This window comes from Poromitra crassiceps, assembly GCF_964638095.1.
Source record: "Poromitra crassiceps genome assembly, chromosome: 10".
NCBI lineage: Eukaryota > Metazoa > Chordata > Actinopteri > Beryciformes > Melamphaidae > Poromitra > Poromitra crassiceps.
The window spans coordinates 28,431,420-28,452,801 of record NC_139631.1 but is presented as its reverse complement, the minus strand read 5'-3'; the positions used below and the strand labels follow the sequence as shown (position 1 = coordinate 28,452,801).

The 21,382-nt window shown below is 44.1% G+C and overlaps 2 protein-coding genes across 3 annotated transcripts in view; one reads left to right on the top strand and one right to left on the bottom strand.

The window, feature by feature from the left end:
• The window catches only part of LOC310783497 (ceramide transfer protein-like), a 33,651-nt gene extending 23,450 nt beyond the window's left edge, over window positions 1-10,201 (bottom strand). For both annotated transcript variants that reach the window (XM_083644366.1, XM_083644367.1), the window contains exons 1-3: window positions 9,594-10,201; window positions 9,237-9,371; window positions 5,810-5,926 (exon numbers count right to left, since the gene is read on the bottom strand). In XM_083644366.1, the coding sequence (XP_083500492.1) occupies window positions 5,810-5,926; window positions 9,237-9,371; window positions 9,594-9,683 (342 nt within the window). In that variant the 5' untranslated portion in view covers window positions 9,684-10,201. The remainder of the gene's footprint in view (window positions 1-5,809; window positions 5,927-9,236; window positions 9,372-9,593) is intronic.
• Window positions 10,202-11,817: 1,616 nt separating this feature from the next.
• polk (polymerase (DNA directed) kappa) lies at window positions 11,818-20,671 on the top strand. The gene is made up of 13 exons (XM_083644387.1): window positions 11,818-11,937; window positions 12,047-12,199; window positions 12,866-12,997; window positions 13,428-13,578; window positions 14,383-14,598; window positions 14,960-15,084; window positions 15,277-15,443; window positions 15,660-15,692; window positions 15,802-15,898; window positions 16,676-16,847; window positions 17,004-18,059; window positions 18,652-18,706; window positions 19,592-20,671. The coding sequence occupies exons 1-13, from the start codon at window positions 11,881-11,883 to the stop codon at window positions 19,671-19,673; spliced, it is 2,496 nt and encodes an 831-aa protein (XP_083500513.1). The 5' UTR covers window positions 11,818-11,880; the 3' UTR covers window positions 19,674-20,671.
• Window positions 20,672-21,382: the final 711 nt, after the last annotated feature.

The window sequence follows — 21,382 nt, the reverse complement described above, 5'->3', positions numbered from 1 at the left end:
TCCCGCTTCCCTGGACACACCTCACTGAGCGACAAAAGGCAATAGGAGGAGGTGGAGGAGAAAAGCCACACAGACTCAGCTCATCCCAGGAAGGAAAAAGAAAGCAGGAAGAAGAGGGGAACGGCAGGAAGGAAAATGCCAAGTCGTCATTTGGTCCGGAGGAGAGGGAGGAAAGGAAAGGAAGGTACCGGCTGCTCCAACAATCAACAGAGACAGATGGATACTGAGCCCAGCGAGAGAGTCCTGCCGCTCCTCAGCAGACAGGAGCCGGTCTGCTTTCACTCAGTTCTCGCGCAGGCACACTTACAGTCTCTCTCTCACACACGCACGCGTGCGCACACGCACACACTCGCTGTGTACATATATCAACGGAACCACACACACCCTGATATGTGAAACCTTTTCATCTTGTTGTCCATCTTTATGTCCGACTCCGGCATGATCCATAATTGATGTTAGCAAGGAACCGTGAGGCTGTGTGTGTGTGTGTGTATGTGTGTGTGTGTGTGTGTGTGTATGTGTGTGTGTGTGTGTGTGTGTGTGTGAGAGAGAGAAAGAGAGAGAAATAACGCTTGCACGCATATATTAGTGACAGCCACTGTCTATTGTCCACCAGGGCTGTTTGTGTAATAAAGCAGCAAAGTGTCAACTGGGTGTGTGGGTGAGCTGGTGGAAATGACAGAACAGATGAGAGAGAGAGAGAGAGAAACAGAGAGAGAGAGGGAGGGAGGGAGAGAGAGTGTGAAAGAGAGACAGAGTGGGAGGGAGAGAGCGACATTTGTCTGGATCTCCTGCTTTTCTTCCATATCTCTCAGTCTTCCCTTCTTATCCTTTCTTTTTCTGATTTGCTGAAATTCACCTGTAAATCATGATCTGGGTCAATCAAATACAGTGTGCAGGCTGAGCCAACAACCAGCTTGAGGAAGGGGTGGAGAATGGAGATACTGAGAATATATGTGCGGGGGGGGGGAGTCGGGACTTCCCCCTATCCTTCACATATCACCCCTCTTTTTGGACTGAATGGAACGGTCCTCTTGGTATCAGCAAGAGTTTTTGTGTCCCCCTTGATTCATGCTGCTGCGTGGCATGACTGATGAAAACATGAATGATTCATCAAGAGCTGCACTGTCCCCATGATCATCTAGCATGACTTATTCCACCGACACAAACACTCCCACACACAGAAACACAATAACAAGTGCACTTCATATGATCAATATGCCGGCTGTTGGCCTTTGCAATGTTGCTCACAAGAGAGGTTTAAAAGCTGTCATCATGACTTGTTTGACCCAGAATAAATTAAATTGAACTAAAGTGGTCAGACACCAACACATCCACTTCAACTCCGTTTGAACAAAGTATGACACTGACTGGTAGTGAAAATGTCTCCACCATCCCACCTCCAAAAGTAATTTACCCAAGTTAAATGAAGTTACACAATCTACAGTACATTTATCGGCTTTATTTTATGCATTCAATTGTAGCACGAGCACCCTTCCTGGATCCGCATTTTGGACCTCCGTTGTCGCCACTCTCTTACTACACCACTCATGCAAGTCCCTCTCTGTCCAGATGGGAGCAGTGCAGACACACTCACCTAATCCAGTGCTACAGGTCGCGCTGCATTAGCCTGTAGCTTCCCGATGGGGTTACTGGAGGACAGAGTCCAGACATAACCCCGGAATTATCACACACTGCCGTTAATGAGCTAGAGCCGTGCGCTAACTCGCACTCAGCTCACAGGCCAACACCCAGTGCCACGAACAAAACTAACGTCAGGACTACTGGAGAGGAGAAGTGGATCCAAAGTCACAGAAAAGCATTCTTCAAGGATCGTGCACTTACAGTATGTAGGTCTCTCTGACAAACACAAAAGAAAAGAGAAAATGTGTTCATCTGGGCCCGCAAACTTCTGCATTGCCCCACCCCCAGATTTTGATCACTGAGGCTTTGACAGTCACATTCATCACTTTGCATATCCACCTGTAGTGCATAATGTAACTTGTGTTGTGTGTGCTCCCCCCGCAGCTGGGGATCAAACCGGGAACCTCCGGCATGGGAGAGGGACACTAGCAAAGGAGGCTGAAGCCCATGAGCTCTAGCATCTGTACTTACTGCACAGCACTACCCTCTGGCCAGTGGCCACCATTACATAATATACATAGGGATTTCTTACTCTCTCCCACACAGAAGATTTCCCCACAAGACCCAGATAGCAAGCTATTACGTGGTGTGTATCGGCATCACCAATTCACCCACATTCACAGTTAATCACACCTGACAGTGACTGTCTGTTTGTTCTAACAGTAGAAGCACTGCAATAAGAGTAAAATCACGACTAGATACTATGAATAATTCACACACAAAATAACACAGTAGCAGCAACTGTTTCTCTTTGGTTTTAGTGCCAGTTAAGAGCAGACGTGAAGACATGTTTTGTTTATCGGCGTTGGGGGTACAGGCATCGGCTGATGTCGATTCTCTCAAAATGCCATTAATTGTAGGGCTGGGTATTGCCACTGACTTCCCGATACGATACGATTCCGATACACAAGGTCCCAAGTCGATACGATTTCCGATACGATATCGATATTTTAGTTACAATACCAGTTTTGCTTTGATCATGGAAGAGATTCTCAAAGAACTAATGCTGTAAATTGTACAAGGAACCCTCTAATCTGGTGCATTATTAAAAAATATTAATATTTACATTAAGAATTGACCATAAAGCAAGCAGTTACATCATGTAATTATTTTTTATTTAAACATGACCAACATAGTCATTCAACATCTTATCTTTCTTTACAGTCTTCTGTCTCTTTCTTTACAGTCTTCTGTGAGGAGCCAAACAAATTTAGATTTCCACTATACAACAGAATCACTGAACAGCAGCATGTTGTAAACAGTGTTTCATGCTTTGTAAATAAAATAAAATAAAATAAAATACAGCTCATGAACATTTCCAGTTCACAAACATTATAGTGCAAACAGATTTGAGGCCTGCACATCTGGCTCATGGTGCACGGCATGCACAATGCACATGTAGCCTACAGTATTTATGTTTTTGTAACTACAAACATAAATGAACGTCAACTTGAAACTATGTTTTAACTACCACACACAGCCTATAATATTATAGCCTATGTTTATTTAAAAATAATAATAATTGTAAAATGCATTTTAAAAGATCGATACTGGGATTTATGTATCGATACTTGTTCCTTCACATGAATATCGATTCAATAGCGATATATCGATTTTTTTAACCCAGGCAGCCCTAATTAATTGGACAAATTAATGGGTCGATCACTAGGTGCAACCTCTTTAACACTTAATACACTGAACGTGTTCATCTCGGATGGAAATTCATTCAGTGCAATCTGAGAATGTGCTGTTGCATTATTCACATATGTTGATAATGCACACACACACAAATTAAAGCTGATCTGAACTCTCTTTAAGTTTTTGTAATGGATTTTGTCAGTGAATTAATGTTACCACAAAAGTCTGTGGTAAAGCTAAGCTACAATCCAGAAGGACAACTGATCAGCTTCATCTAAACACGTTTGAGTCATGGGATCTCTGTGTGGAATTCTGCACATATTTTGCAGCAACACAAATGCATTAGGGACTAAGCGTGATCCCGGCCTTCGTGAAATGCCGTTCCGAATGAGTAATAATGCAGCTCTGACCAATAATCACACACATACAGGCAGACAAACTATCACAGCAAACGCTTTAACCTAAACATGACCTATGCCACGGTAGCTATCTAAGCTAAAGCATTAACCTAAATATGACCTATGCCACGGTAGCTATCTAAGCTAAAGCACTTCTCTAGTAAGCCAGGAAGACAAAGCCCAGGCATTTTGCAGACTTTATGTTGGGACGCAACACATCATCAACTATGTTTACATGCTGTGCAGCAGCTGCTGGCTATCTGTTGACAAGGGGATACCCCCAGCTCAACTTCTCACTCCTCAGATTCCCCACATTCCCAGGGTGAGGGCTTGAGACCATGTCGTCGTCACATTCCCGAATCCCCGTCCCACCCCACCCAACTCACTGACACATACCAGATAGCTCCCTGTCTAGTCCAAGCAACCCCCTGGGCCCACATCGCCCTGGGAAACACAATACCTAACAAGGTGAATAATGTAACAAATAATATGGTTTCCATCCTCCCTAAATGGATAATGAGGTAAACGTATGGGTGTATTCACACCTATCTCGTTTGGAGCAGTTGTTCCGAAACGGAGAGCATTTTCCCCCTTGGTGCGGTTCGTTTGGGGGAGTGTGAACACAGCAATCGCACTCGGATGCGGGACAAAACAAGCGGACCGAGATCGCCAAGAAAGGGTGGTCTCGGTCCGCTTCCAAACGAACTCTGGTGCGGTTCGTTTGTGGTGAGAACGTGAGCCGACCTCGATCCGCCACAACAGCAGTAAACGGTGCGCATTTTTGGATAAACCAGCTGCCGTAGTCAGCTGTGCTGTGCGTAATGGCCTGAAGAACGAACATTTTTATCGTTTAAAAACAACATCTTTCAGATCCTGTTTTGGCGACTTGTGACTTGCATCGATAAACTTTGGGGGATTTTTGGATCATCATCAGCAGTTTGAACTCAATCAACTTACCTCGGACCATGGGAAGCAACGTTAATGTGTTGAATCTCTAGGATTTTGCCTGTGTGCACACCGCCCTCTCTCTCCCTCTCTCTCGCTCTCTCTGGTCTCATTCAATAAATGAAAACAAATCGTGGTCAGAGCCAGCCTTCTTTGTGATAAGATTGTCTGGTTCAATCAGACAATCAGACTGATTGCATGTCTTCCTCGAAATGTCCGTTATTATTAAATTATTTATTAATATTTTATTCCTGACAGGACAGGTGTTCATATAGCCTATGTCTCGGCTAATCCTCATCTCCGTGATAGTAGCCTAATAGCAGAATTTGCGAGGGTCTTTGATCTTCTATCTCCAAATTCCCAATAGCCTAAATAGGCTAAATAAATACATAGGCTTACATAGGCTACATAGCATACATTAATAAATAGATAAAGAACTTTCTCTCTCTCTCTCTCTCTCTCTCTCTCTCTCTCTCTCTCTCTCTCTCTCTCTCTCTCTCTCTCTCTCTCTCTCTCTCTCTCTCTCTCTCTCTCTCTCTCTCTCTCTCTCTCTCTCTCTCTCTCTCTCTCTCTCTCTCTCTCTCTCTCTCTCTTCGCACGGCGGACGCCCGACATAGCCTAAAATGTAGGTCTAACAAAACGCATTTTCATAATCATATAGGAAAATCTCTGGGAATTATTTTGTCCATCCCGAGAGGCTATTAGCCTATCAGAGTCTCTGCTGGCCAATCCAGGAAGTTTGACAATACTATTTGGACCGTTTCATTTGTGGCTGTGTGAACACAAACGAACCAAGGCACAAATGCAACAATTGTATCAATTAAGTACCTGAATCGGAACAAAGCAAACGACCTACAGGTGTGAATACACCCTATGACTCAAGACCCTCTAAATTGACATTACATGGCACAAGACAGCGGGTGTTGTTTCTAGAGATACCAAACAAACAAATCCATGACCATGTCTGGGAATGGATTCAGACAAACTGTGGGTCTGTAGCAGCATACATTTATTTATCAGGCCTATTCAGTTCACTTACCTGCAGCAAGGCACAATTCCTATGTGTAACTTGAGCTAACAGAGAGCACAAGAAATTCTGTATGACAGGCAACACCGGGGGGGGGGGGAGGGGGGACAAGGAAGCCGGTGAGACAGATCCAGATCATCTCCGCTATCACACTCACCCTGTGCAGCTCTATCGACTCGATCCACTGGAGTCTGTGCTCGGGGTCTTCAGCTCGGAGGTACCAAACACTGTCGTTCACGCTGATGTCAAAACGACACTCGTCAAACTCGTGAGGCTGCAGAGGGAGAAGAACCGAGATCATGAATAGTGATGAAGCAGAATATGGGACAACCACAATCTGATGAGGCAAATATCTGTATTCACACATGCTAAAAATACAAAAAAAACTCAATGTAACATTCTCTCCATTTCCGAATGAAATCAGGGAGGAATCGAAGTAATAAGCTGGCTATAAAGCCTCTATAGTCCTCTGCCTGTTTGTGACGTCGGCTGAACTAGCAATGACACATTCTTGACACACATGGATCCCATCAGTGACAGAAAATCCTCTGCCACACAATAAACAACAGGGATGTTAATTAGAAACTGATGTCTCTATGTCTGCCTGCACAACCTCCAGCAACTCCCACAGAGCTGTGGAAAAGACCAGAGATTCTTCCAGCATGCCTTCCCCTGGACCTGGGTCATCCTAACCCATCCTCCTACTATTGGGAGAAAATGTCCCTCCCCCGTTCCGCACTGTACCCCACCCAACCCCCACTACTACTGACCGCCTTAGGAATCCAAGCACGTGCACCAAGAACTCCCCTGTTTCCTCTCAGATTGGAATTTGACCACAGCACTGAGTTGAGGTCTGCTCTGTTTTGCAGTGAAGTGAGACAGTAGCTTCTTCTCCTCCTCCTCCTCCTCCTCCTCTCCAGGAGCAGCAAGCTGCTCTGTCAGCTGACATAACCTCATGTTGCCTGACTTTCATTAGATTTGCTCAATGACACTCATGCGCCCGTTTATTTGTTGCCACTGGCAACAGCAACACTCACTGACTCCCCAGCTCTAAACACCAACCGCTAACTTAAGCCTACATAATTTAACACAACATTAACTTTACACACCTACACTAGTTTTCCATTTCACACGCCGAGTCATATCTGGGATGCTGGTGAGTAGGGTTGGGCATCGAAAATTCAGATTCCAAAGGAATCTATTTTTAAGATTTTTTTTTTAAGGGGGGGGGGGCATTTTTGCCTTTATTGGATAGGACAGTAAAGGTGGGGAGAGAGAGAGGGGATGACATGTGGCAAAGGACCACAGGTCAGATTCGAACGCGGGTCGGCCACGCAAAGGACTAAGCCTTAGTGGTACACGCTCTACCAGGTGAGCCCCAGGAATCGATTTATTTTGAATCTGCTTATTGATTCCTAAAAAAAAGCGTGCAGAACATACTTGAAATCTGAGTTCCCACCAGAATGTTTTTTTTATAAATGTTTTATTAATTAAAAAATAAATTACATATAAGAAAAAAGAAAAACTAAAAATCACAAACAAAAAAGAAAAAAACCTATACATACAAATACACAAGCAGATTCACTCAAAACCAGAACATAATAAGTGGCGGACACGGACCGCTACATAAAGTGCCAATTTAAAATTCTATACAAAAAAATATAAACTGTTGATGTTTACAAAAGTTCATAATACTGTAAAGAAAATACAATGTTATTATGATATGAATATGACTAATGAAATAAGCATATTGTTTTGACCCATACTCAGAATCGGAATTGAGAATCGTTAAGAACCGGAATGGATAATCAGAATCAGAATCGTTGAAATCCAACTGACACCCAACCCTACTGGCAAGTGGTTTTCTCCAACCATTTAGTAATGCTTTCTATTACAGTCACCAACAACCTCATAGGAGAAGTTTCACTTCAGAAACAGGTGTAACATTTGCATCTCCCTCCAAACTTTCACTATTAGGAGGGCCGTCGGCGTTCACTAAGCTCAGGTCCAACCGGCCAATACGCCCTGAATACATTCGTCATCTGTTCACTCAGAGAATCCCATTTATCCAACTGTGCTGTATCAGACACGACACGGACCATAAACCTGCACTTTACAATCCCCTTTATAACCCTTCCTTTCTGCCTGGAATGTTCTCCTACTCCTTGAGTAAGCACTAATAATCATGCATCATCAGCATTATGGAAAGAGTTGGTTATCCCTCAAATACTTGGGTGTGTCCCCTGTCCGTCTAAATAACGGACATCATGGACTCCATCTTTTCACTACCTAAGATCTATCTTGAGCAGTTCACTAACAAAACCGATATTAATAAACTGACGGTGTATATAGAAATAGAACTGAAGGAGTTGGTCAACAGCAAAACATTAAAGCATAGACAGAAGCTTGCACTGATGTGACCGTCTGATTTCCTCCTTGGCCCAAGGTGGGAATTTTCAGACAGTTACATTTCCTACATATTTATCATTCATAAGGGGACAGTCTGGTGTGTGTGTGTGTCTGCAGCCACACAGCGAATAACAGCCTGATGTTAAGCAAGAGGAGAAGCAGAGGGTAGTTTCCGCATTCCGGAGACCTCATGCCACAGTCTGCTCTCCTTAGACAGCTTCAGATATTTGGGAAGAAGGGAGAGGCAGTGAGCGGGGGCTGCCTGACTGTCTGGCTCATACTGCTCGGATTATTTATTAGTAAGGGAGTGCAATCAAACTGGGCGTGCTGTTAGTTACACTGCTATAACAAAATGACAAAACGCCCTGGCTTCCATGGCTCTCCACTTGCGCCTGCACAAACACAGGAACTGGCGTAATGCTCTCTCAAAAGACCACATTCACTTCAGGGAACTAACTTATTGTAACCTCTTGTGTTGTGATTTTAATCCAGTTCTGGGTCATTTAATCCTATTGCACAAATCACAGCAAAACCATTTGTTTGGCCTCTGTACTGGGTGTGCGGCGTGCTTAGAGGGAATGGTGAATATTTAACCAGGGTGTGGGATTTCAGCTTATCTGCGCAACAGGAGAGGCCTGCATGGGGAGAATACAGGTCCAATTGCCAGAAACAGAAGCACAGAACAAAGGCTAACAGTATGTGGTCCGAGCTTAAATTACAACAAGAGGAAACAAACGATTTCGAGTATCCTGTAAAATAACTATCATGGGGCAAGAGTTTTTGAGTGCGTGCTCAAAAGACTAGTGACGCAATAATGCCCTGCATGGTCTGCTAAAATACAGGTCTTTATCCTAACTGATCTAAATAACAGCCTCATTCCTGGTTAATCTTTACCTTTCTATCTATGAGAAACATGGATTCAAGAAATACAAGTTCAACTTCATGCGAATAAGAGGGAAAGAGAAGAACAAAACATGGTGTGTGACGTGCTTGAAAGGTAACTCAACTCCCAAAGCACTGATGCAGAAAATGAAGGCTTTCACAGTGCCAGTCTCATTTGCCCCGATTCACTAAAATGCAGGGAAGGCATTCAACTCTCTCTGCTTTCTATTAGTGCATTACATAATCACATACAGTGACAGACAGCCTTTCCTCGTTCTGTGGCACATACTTACTGTGATGACAGCCTTGCTGAGGCATAGAGAGCCTCTGCAGCCATACTCCCGTTCATCCTCTGATTTGTAGTAGCTCAAAGTGTTGTTTTTCAGCACCACCCATCGGTCCTGCCACCCGTGTATGTAGTTTGTCCACTATAAACATAGAAGGCGTATGACAAGCAGTTAGCCGGACTGCAATAGGCAATGTGTTTGTCTGCTGGGAATTTGGAATTAACGTTACTTCAAATAACGTTCAACAGCAGTGATGTTGTCGTAAATGAATGGTAAAGTTAGTGGTGGTAGTAGTCAGTGACATACAGTGGCAGTAATCTAGCATCACACAACATCGTTAAATAAGAATAGGGGTTCACCGACCTTGCTTAGGATGCCTCCGAGCTCCACAGGCTGCCCAGATTCTGGATCCACATCCTCATCTGACCCGGACGATGAACTCTTTTCAGACATTTAGTTGCAAACGCTTCAAAGCAAACTTTAACGAGCTTTAATGAGTGAACCGGGCAGGTTTAGCTTAGAATAACTGCGTCTCGGTCGAACCCGTTACCGTGAACCAATTGTGCATAAACAGTGCAGCAAACATTAGCTGGATAACCTAACGTCACGTTATCAATCTTTGGTCGTTTGGTGGACTTCAACCTAGCTGTCTTGTAGCAAGCTAGCGTTAGTCTGTAACGTTAGGTGACAGGTTGAGTCTCAACTTCTGGGTTTTGCGGGCTTTGTTTTGAAACTGATGGCGATTACGAATCAGACTAGCGTTAGCTAGCTAGCGTTAGCTGTTAAACGACGCAACTGGCTAACTTAAACAAGCAACTTGCGATTGTAACATTGTTAACGTTAACGTTAGCTAAATTAATCGATTGCGAAAAAGAGTCGGTGATATGGAGGCCTTCGTATTAGCACTGCATCCCCAACTTCAAGCCCCGAATGACCAAACGCATTGCATCGGTGATCTGGTTCCGCAGTTTAGTTAGCACAGACAGTAAGCGAATGAGCTGAATTACTAGCTTGTCTTCATTCGGGACTGAGCTGCGTCAAGTCAGCAGCACATAACCCAAATGAAGCCGGAAGTCGGGCGATTTTGCCTTCAAAACAAAAGCATAAAATGTGTCACGTACGGGAAAAGGATTATTAGAAAAATACCTGCGAGTGCAGATCGACTAAAACATGTCAACATTCATTATATTTATTCTATTGTATTTGCTACACAGAAATGATTTCTCCATATACATTATTTATTTGTATGTGATATTTTCATTATGGATCATCTTATCTATATATATCTGTCCGTCTGTCTGTCTGTCTGTCTGTCTGTCTGTCTGTCTGTCTGTCTTAACACGCGAGCGAGAGCTTCATCTCGTGATGCCTTTTTGATTATGTATTGTCGATTACATCCGTAAACATAGTAAGCCACGCCCCTCTTGGTGGTGACGCAAGGTACGCGGAAGCGCTAAACAGACGTTCAACAGCCGCCAAATGTTTCTGTGGGATTGTTCACAGTGAAAAGGTGGGTCGCTGCATTATTTCTGATCATCTCTGATATGTAGCCAAAGATAGACCTGGCAGCGAAGGACAGTGATGATCTGATATTGATGGAAATATGGTCGGTCGGATAGATTGGCGCTATCATCAGCTAAGTTTAGAGCGCAGTTGAGAACAGTGAGTATGCTGTTTGACACATTGCTATGGCTGTCTGAATGTTTTCTCCATGCTGTGGGTCTTAATTCAATTCATTTCTATCCGCTTTATTGGTACGACAAAGCTTACACAAATAATGGTTACAACAATATAATCATGCGCAAACCTAATAAAATACTTAGGCTATAGCAAACTGTAAAGAATAACTGTAATGCAGATCAAACTGATCATGTAACATAAAAACACACATTCACTTTAATTATCATCTTGGCTCCACTGGCTGTTCCTCAATTTATGTCAGGCGATAACATAATTTGCAGAAATAATGGAAATCTGTGTGGAATTTCACCTCCATTAGGCCAGAGCTTCAGGATGGAGACTGGATCCACCAAAGGGGAGGGCTTCCTCTCCAGAATGGCCCTCAATGACAACAAGGCAGGAATGGAGGGTCTTGACAGGGACAAGATCAACAAGATCATCATGGAGTCATCCAAGGTAGGCGCTAACACAACGGACACATGCTTGTTCACGGCACGCCGAGTTCTTTGCAGCGTGGAAATTCACCACACACACACACACACACACACAGAGTCCTCAGTACAACCTTACAGACCCACGGATCCATTTTTTCAAATGTGCTGATGATGTGAATCACCGATCGCTTGAATAGCTAGCAAGCAAGGATCTTCACAAAGATAAAGTGTATGTGCTGAAAGTAGAAATGGGGCTGTAGAGTGCTCACTGGACCATAGGAAATGTGAGGTACATTGGCTGTGTCCAGCCTAGTGTGAAAGTCTTATATCCCAGAGTTAACGGCATACAGTACAGTAGAGTATAGTAGAGTACTACAGGAGAGTACTGAAAAGGAGGTGTGCTATTATAGCTGATCGTTATAGATGTGCTAAAGCATCCATCAATTTTCTTTGTCCATGTCCCGCTCCGGTAGGGTTCCCGGTTCTACGAGAATGAGCTGAAGAGAGAGCAGCAGGTGAACCAGCGCATTGAGAAGATGATGCTGCAGAAGGCCCAGATCACAGAGCAGCAGTTGAAGAAAGCACACGCTCAGGTAGAGACGGACACAGTGAGCTCTACTCCCTGGTCGCACGTCACCAGAGTAGATCACCAGATCATACTAACTTTTGCCATGGCATGTTCCACCAAATCTCTCTGTGCAGGTGGAGAGGGCGGCCTCCGAGCTGGAGAGGAGTCGTGATCTGAGCCGTGCAATCGTACACGTGGACATGGATGCTTTCTACGCTGCTGTGGAGATGAGGGACTGTCCTGAGCTGAAGGACAAGCCCATGGCTGTAGGGTCCATGAGCATGCTGGTGAGTTAAAACATCATCTGGTATCATTAGATAATCCCTGCATTGTATGTGTTGGTGTCTGGCTGCATCAGATATGCCCGTATGTCAGATCATTAAAACCACCTGCCTACCACCATGGAGATCCAGGTTCAATTCCCGGCAGCAGTACTTCCGGCCTTGGCGGACGTTCCTACAGACACAATTGGCCGTGTCTGCGGGTGGGAAGCTGGTGGGGTATGAGTCCTGGTCACTGCACTAGTGCAGTGTCCTCTGATCGGTCGGGGTGCCTGTTTGGGGGGGAGGGGGACTGGGGGAATAGCGTGATCCTCCCATGTGATACATCCTCCCGGTGAAACTCCTAGCTGTCAGGTGAAAAGAAGCGGCTGGTGACTGCACATGTATCGGAGGAAGCATGTGCTAGTCTACAGCTCTCCCCAGATCTTAAAAAAAGTCTTAAAAAGTATTGAATTTAACGTCAGGATTCCTGCATATCACTGCAAGTACAATTGGTGAGAAAATTGGAGAAAAATCAGGAATTTTTCATGATATATTATATATGTCTGATCCCAGGCGATTCCCATGTAAGCAAGCAAATCCTGTTCTCAATCACTCTTAGACTTCTGTAGTTTTTAGTAAAACATAGCCGTTACTGTGACATGCACAACTTTTTTGCCCTCTTTTTTTCAGTCAACATCAAACTACCATGCAAGGAAGTACGGGGTCCGAGCTGCCATGCCGGGCTTCATTGCGAAGAAACTCTGCCCCAACTTGGTCATTGTTCAAACCAACTTTGACAAGTACAGAGCAGTGAGCAGTGAGGTAAGAGAGTCACAACAACAAAAACACACAGATAAACGTGGACACTGGCAACAAACATGAAAACACAAGCTGTACACAATTATTGTCATTTATATAACAGTATAATAGTTCTGCTCCTCAGTTCTGATTGGTGGAGCCACATTCTAAAATGCTGTCATTTTAAATAACATTGTTCTAAAAAAAACATTCAGACTGGTGCTAGAACATTGCTTTGCAGAAGAAATGAATGTAATTACTATAAAAGAAAGTATCTATTACATAACTTTCCACCCTTTTTTTTAATTACCGGTATTATTATTACAGTAGCATATTATTGCCCTTTTAAAAAGCCGTAAGCCGCTAGAGAATGTGCTTTCCGGTGATTTTTAGGAGAGCTAAGAGTTATTATTGCTTAAACAGCTGAGCATAAATCCTGCTCCCCCTGCGTTAGATCCGGGAGATCTTTGCAGACTACGACCCTCACTTCCAGCCGTTGAGCCTGGATGAAGCCTATCTGGATTTCACAGAGCACCTGGAACACAGGGAGAGCTGGCCCGAGTCCTCGCGCACACATCGCTTCCGCACCAGCAGCACCGGAACAGGTAGGACTCCGTTCTACTGACAAGCACAATGGTTGGTTAGATGGTGCAGTGCCTTTCTTTATAATAACCACCGTTTTGTTCACATGAACTGTTTTCATAATTAATCATATTGGAGGTATTTATTCTGACAAGCATTTCTATTGTATGAATTACTAGTTGCATACAGTACACTATAATCTTTTGTATCTTTATAGCAGCATTACATGCATTATGTTCTTGCATTTCAGTATTTGTTTCATGCATTAGATTTGAAGGAAGGCTGAAATGTGTGGGAGATGAAACAAATGGTGTAAGGAGGTTATAAACAACAGAGTAAGCAAATTAGTGAACGTCAGGACTATCAGTATCTCTCATCCGCATTGTGTATGAGGGATCAGTGTTGGTTATAATTGGCAGCTTATAATGGGACCCTATGGAGCCAGCCTTGAGTGTCTCGCGCTAGCAGGCTGTGCTTTTTTTAACTAAATTCACGTAATTTTAAAGTCCACACAACTTTAACACGACATACATATATTATACATCAGACCCTTGAGCTACTTCTGCTCTCACTCAGAATGTCAAAATAGAAGCGACGTGATGTATAGTTTTTGAGATATTAATGTTTGTTTGGCGTAACTCTCTCATCCCAGTTAACTGCTGCGGTTCCGAGTGGCATGATGTCACCCTGATCCCTCGTATTCTCCTCATCTCAAGCATATCAAATGACATTGGTAGCATGACATTAAACAGATAAATGTCTATCACCATGTCCTATCTGTCTGTCCCGTGTCCCTAACCCCCCACTCTGTCTATGTGAAGGTGCAGGGCAGAGCGAGCTCCCCCAGCAGAGAGCAGCGGAGGTGGAAGACCTCTCTCCTGTCCTGTTTGAGGACAGTCCCAGCTCCTCTCCCTGCTCGCTGGACTCCGGAGGTGCAGGTGTTGCCGGCGGGAAGTTTGAGGTGTTTGGAGTCTCTCTGGAGGAAGCTGTGAGAGAGATGCGCTTCCGCATCGAGCAGAAAACCACACTGACTGCCAGCGCAGGTAAGTTGAGTTTTACAGTACGAGTACAATAGCAGGTGAATACTTGAGTTTTACAGTACGAGTACAGTAACAGGTGTGTGCTGATAGTTACTGTAAGTGGCTCAGTCTAGCCTGTGTCTCCCCTCCATCTGTCTCCCTCGCTACTTGATATTGTCTGAAATGTGAGAGGACTGGTCACTCTCCTTAAAAAGAAGAGAAAATCAAATAAAACACGATAGCATTCTCATTATAATAACAAAACTGTTCAATGCTAATAAAAGTCTGCCAAGTCTTTCCTGGACATTGTGTTTGCCTGTATGATTAACATTATGCATGTATTTTACCAGCCGTTGGCTTACAATTGCACTATTCGCTCCCCTAGGCATTGCTCCAAACATGCTGCTTGCCAAGGTGTGCAGTGACAAGAACAAGCCTAACGGCCAATACAGACTCCCCTCCAACAGAGAGGCAGTCATGGACTTCATCCAGAACCTGCCAGTTCGCAAAGTACAGTACACACTGCTGAAGCTAAAACACAAATAGAGCCTTCGGGGTCTTGTCGCAGAATAATGATAGAATAATGTCAGAATGTAATAATGAGGTCTTGTGTTGTGAAAGGTTGAAAGATGCAGTGTGAAGAGGCTAATAATGCAAAATGAAAAGATGGATGACGGGAATTCTACATTGCTCTTTTCCCAGGTTTCTGGCATAGGGAAGGTGAGCGAGAAGATGCTGAGCGCTCTGGGCATCAGTAGCTGTGCTCATCTTGGCCAGCAGATGGCGCTGCTGACCTTGTTGTTCTCAGAGACGGGCTGGCATTACTTCATGCATATTTCGCTGGGTTTAGGCTCTACACACATACAAAGGTACCGGTACCCAGCTGTCTGTTGTATTGACTATTTAATGAAGCTCGTTGCAACTGATGGGAAACTTATTTTTTGCTTATACAGCATAGATTTCCTGAGGAATAATAACTGACGCTGTGACAAATCAGGACAAAAACAGTCAAATCCAGAGATATGTGCAGTTTGAACAGTGTGACACATTAAAGATAATTTTGACATGTCTATGTTTTCATTCAGGGGTGAAGAAAGAAAAAGCATGAGCACAGAAAGGTATGTTTTTAATTACGCTGAAAAAGAAACTGATATATTTCATTTTGATTGCTTAATGTTCCCTAACTTGGCACTGAAGTCTCCCTCATTTCCTTTCAATGACACTCAGAACATTTAGAGAAATTAGTACAGCCGAGGAGCAGTTGTCTTTGTGCCGAGAGCTTTGTCAAGACCTGGCCGAAGACGTGAAGAAGGAAGGACTCAAGGTACATGAACTTGTATAAACTGTATAATCGTCCACCTGGTTACATCAAGCATGCATGGTGTTTATATTATGGTCATAGTTTAAGTTTTTATAACCGCTGTGACTACTCGCATCTTTTGGCTGGCTTGTGCCTTGCAGCTCTGGGAGATTGCCTCAGACCAAGCGTTCTTCAGGCGAACGGGACAGAAAGAAAGCAGAAAGGGTATTTGAACAGAAATGGAAAATACCAAAAAGATGGATTGAGAGAGAGGGGCTATATTTGTAAAGAAAATCACAAATGTTATTCGTGGCCTTCCTAGAATCATTGAGACTCCAGACAGAATCTCATACAATTACCTCAACCTGTTCGTTCCTGTCCCAATCGATAGAGAGGGGACTGGATGGCTTGGCACGGCCATCACCCTCCTGCCTGGGTCCCGATGTGGCCTTGATAGCTGGAGGAAATGGAGGGCCATTAAGGAGACAGCGGGTGACTACTATCAGCCGTGGAAATGTCTCCCTGGGAGATGATCACATTACCATGGAAGCGCTATGTGGCCCGTTACTCACCAAGTGCATTCTGACAAATCAATCAGTCATATGACCGATTATACAGATATGCATCTGTGTGCTATTTATGGTCTTTCCACGTGGTGAATGTAGCATTGATTATTTCTGTAATTAAGAGGTTATTAGATAGCTGTGCTGGAGTGTTCCATACAGAAATTGCCTTTTCCCAATTTCCCATGTTCACCTGAATGTAATGTATGAATCCTCTGCATTTTATTTCTTCCTGAAGGGCAAAACGGTAACACTGAAGCTTAAGAATGTCAACTTTGAGGTGAAAACCAGGGCATGTACATTGCCATGTGCTGTTGCCACTGTGGATGAGATCTTTGCTGTGGCGAAGGACCTACTGAAGACCGAATTGGAAAATGTCAGCCCCCAGCCACTCAGACTGAGGCTCATGGGTAATTAGATCTTGCATTACAACTAACATATCAATAACTATAACTATTCTGATATGTATTTGAATAGATCAGTGATACACTGCATGTTGAAATAATAATCCAGTCGGCTACGCCATCATTCGTTTTATGTTGTGTCTGTATCAATTGTGTTTGTAGGTGTTCGAATCTCTGCCTTTGTCAGTTCAGATGACAAGAAGCCTCTGCAGAGGAGCATCGTCGGCTTCCTTCAGCAAGGCAAGACAGACTCTGGCCCAAAGCCTGGAAGAGAGCTTCTCTTCAGTTCCTCCGTCCAGACCCTGCCCCTGGCTTGTGTTCCCCCAGCCCAGAAGGGTCAGAGGCAGGGGGGAGTTCCCTGGCTGGCTAACCAGAGGGCGCCAGAGGACAACCGGGTCAGTGAGCAGCAGCAACAGTCTTTCTTCCAAAGGGCACATGCCCAGAGACTGAGAGTCCAGGCTGAGAACACATCAGAGGAAGGACATAGGGTCGATCCCGCTGTGATTACCTCCACAGGCGCTCAAAAGAGTGAGGACTCGCCAACAAAGCTGCATGAGTCAAAGAGTAACTTGACAGCCTCAGGTAGAAGAGCAGCGCTCCCCAACACAGAACATGTCGGTGTTTTCCCCCTGGAGGCCCAGGCGTCCACATCGGGCTGGGAAGGCACGCACTCCGAGAGCCTCACCTGTCCCGTGTGCTTTAGGCAGGTGGAGACCACCGACTTGAATGTCTTCAACAGACACATCGACGAGTGTCTCAGTGACGTCTCCACAAAGCCAGAGCAAAACATAGATATTGACTCAGAGTCAGATGTGGAACGAGACAACGGCCACAACGGATGGGAGCTGATGGCGGGTGAGAGGGAGGAGTTTGAGGTTAAAGGGCAGAGAGAGAAGGCAGACCCAAACGAAAAGGATCATCAGCCAGATTGTGATGGCTTGAAAAATGATAACATTGATTCATTTCAAAGGGTCTCTTCGGGGCACGGCCGTTGCCCCGGAACGGTGACCTCGCAGCAGCCTGAGTCACATGATGATCGTAAAGGTCCCGTCCTCATCTGCCCAGTGTGTCAGGTGACGCAGGACACAGATGATCTCACGGTCTTCAACTGCCATGTTGACCTCTGCCTGAACCAGGAAGTGCTGCACAAGCTGCGGGGACAGGCGTCACCTCCCGTGCGTCCACCTTCAATTGCTGTTACGAAGAGCAAGGTCATAGGTGAGTGTAATGAATCAGGAAGTATGATACTCCTTCGGGAAACCTATGCATCGCACTGAGATGAATCAAACACTTTGTCATCGTGACTCGTGGGTTTTCATTCTTTGCTTACTGTTGTGATGCCAGTTTCATTCAGTATTTCCCTGCGTGGATCTGAAATCTGAGAATGCATCCAATACTGTGCCATTCAGAAGAGCTCTAAAGTGTCTGTGGGATAAAGAAAAGGCATGTATGTGGGTGGGTGTGGGTGGCCCGTGTGACCTTGTTGTTTACTGACGGTGGCATTGTGTGGGATGTGTGTATTGATTCCCACAGAGAAGAGACATCTCATTTCACCCCACGGGGCTTCCTTTGCCCTGCTCTTGGAAATGGCTAAATCACTTTCTCACCTATTCACTTTCCACAATAGACTTTCTGTCCAGCCCAGCTTCCTCTTAAACAAGCCGGCCTCAGAAATGGCAGTCTTTATACCCCTGAAGAGGTGGTGCAACCCCCCCCCCCCTCTCTCTCTATATAGCTTGTCTCTTTTTTGTGAGGGAGGAGATAAGGATGGAGGTTTTCCGTATCCATGAGTGTCTATTTCTGTTCACAGAGAGTGACCTGCCCTTACCCAGGCTATTGAACAAAGGCAAAGGCAAAAGCAAAAGGTGAGCTCAGGATTGTTACCTCACAAAATGTCAAAGCAGACATTGGTGCATACCTGTAAGCATAGGTCGCGGAACCGCCCGGGCCACACGGGCCCGGGCCCGGGTACATTTCAGTTCCCCAAAAAAAATATATATAGTTTTTTTACAATTAAACCTCATTTACTTATTACACTCGACTGGTTGTTTTTCAGATGTGATGTGAATCTAAAGTGAACTAAACAAGTCAGATCCACTATAAATGTTTTTCAGTAGATGCTGTGATGTAGCCACAAGAAAGGTGCAATATTAATGTTTTTCAGGAGATGGCGATGTTGCTAGCTATAGGTTCTAAACAAGAAATATGGTTCAAATGTTTACAGTAGTTTTCCTTTCTTGCTGCACTACAATGTTACAATGCTGTGAGACGGAGCTAAACACAAAAGATGCAATATTAATAGTTTTTCATGAGATACTCAGTATTTAATACTAATACTAATAATAGAAAAGGAGAAGATACTGAATAATGACATCACAACAGTATAATCCTAATGTTAATTTAAAATTAAATATTCTTCTAAATATGGATAAAAGTCCAAAAAACATAAAATTTTCTTCGACGCTGCCGAGATTCCATTCCTTACAGCACCCCCTACTTAATAATAGTTCCAGCACGGCTGCAAAAATGTGGTGGTGCATTGTGTCAAGTGTACTGGCTCGGGGAACGGTCCGGCCCCCGGTCCCTTAGGTTTCTGACAATGTGGCCCCCTGAATAAACCCCCCCCCCCCGACACGCCCCCCGGCCCCCCCAAGTTCAGATGCGTTCCGCTACCTATGCCTGTAAGCTTATTCTATGCAAGCAAAGTGACATGAATTTGATTTTTTTTTCTCTCTCATCATGGCTTTTAGACGAGACTCACCTTCCTCGCCTCCGTCTAAGAAGGCCAAAGCCCTCGGCCCTCGCAACACAATCGACAAGTTCTTCAGGTGACAAAAATCCTGCACACTCACGGACAGACTGTCCATCATGTAGACTGCTGTTCCCTGCATACTCACAGACAGACTGTCCATCATGTAGACTGCTGTTCCCTGCACACTCACAGACAGACTGTCCACCATGTAGACTGCTGTTCCCTGCATACTCACAGACAGACTGTCCATCATGTAGACTGCTGTTCCCTGCACACTCACAGACAGACTGTCCACCATGTAGACTACATCATTCACACTCACAGACAGACTGTCCACCATGTAGACTACATCATTCACACTCACAGACAGACTGTCCACCATGTAGACTGCTGTTTCCTGCATACTCACAGACAGACTGTCCACCATGTAGACTACATCATTCACACTCACAGACAGACTGTCCATCATGTAGACTGCTGTTCCCTGGACACTCACAGACAGACTGTCCACGATGTAGACTACATCATGCACACTCACAGACAGACTGTCATCATATAGACTACATCATGCACACTCGCAGACAGACTGTCATCATATAGACCGCTGTTTCCTGCACACTCACAGACAGACTGCTGTTTCCTGTTTATGATCTTCCCTCCACCTTATGTCTTGACGTGTCAGACATTTGCACACAATTGTTGCAGACAGCCATATTCAAAATCTGCAATTAAGAATGCTGATGATAGGGAATGTAATTTTGGCAGTAATGCCATTATATTTGTTTTCATTTGATGAGCCACATAGAAAAAATAATAGATGACAAAAAGCTTTTGGCTATTGTGCATTTGTTGTATATTTTAAGTCTGGCAAATACCTGCAAACACTGCTGTTAATCACTCTATCGTCTGCCTTCTCTGTTGCTCAATGAAGAATAAGCCCCAAATTTTTATTTGAATGCACTGTACTGTACGCTAAATGGGCTATTTATTGAGGCTATTTATTATATGCCAGGCTAGTTTTGATATTATATATTTTTTTATATGGACTTAATGAAGATATTTCATCCAGATATTTCAATAGAAGAATACACACCGCTTCTGCAATTTTATTTATTGCTTTAAAATGACAATGTGTTTAATAATGAAGAGAAGCGAGTCTTATCATAATGTAACCCTGAGTTGTAATAAATTATCCTGTTGAAATTTAAATTTGAGCAATGAGGTTTTTCGATCTATACTCTTATTATTATTAGTATTATTAGTATTATTAGTATTAGTATTATCATATACTCCAGAATTCCACCTCATGATCAGCCGTCCCAGTAGGGGATCCTTCAGCCCGTGCAAAGTTTTTCCTTGTATGCTGGTCGTGCCGGTGAGGTTAGGCTGTGTGTAGAATACGTAGTTTTGCTATGTCTTGTGCTTTGTTATGCGTCCTTGTGTTTGTCCTACCAACATCACTGTGTTTTATGATTGATTGTTGAGCAGTTGATCTAGGTAGGCGTATTCTCTGTAGTCTTTTGACGTTTGCTTGTGATAAAGTGCTATAATATATAACTTGAATGAACACGATCGGATCACTGAACAGCTCGGCCTGTGACTGGAGGGTTGCTGGTTTGAATCCTCTACCAGCTAAGGAACCCGTGAGCAAAGTGACGACAGCAGAGGACTGTACCGTAGTTGCTTTGGGTTGTGTGAAGCAGAGCGCTGCTGAAAAAGAGCATAATAAATGTGCTCAGCTAAACTTCCCTGGATAAATACAGGTTAAAAAACTATTAGCGGCTTATGG

Coding starts and splice junctions, on each gene's coding strand:
- polk (XM_083644387.1), top strand. CDS start 11,881: ATGATGCTGCAGAAGGCCCAGATCACAGAGCAGCAGTTGAAGAAAGCA. Junction 13,579..14,382: donor CACCAGCAGCACCGGAACAG/GTAGGACTCCGT, acceptor GTGAAGGTGCAG/GGCAGAGCGAGCTCCCCCAG. Junction 16,848..17,003: donor ACTCAGACTGAGGCTCATGG/GTAATTAGATCT, acceptor TTGTGTTTGTAG/GTGTTCGAATCTCTGCCTTT.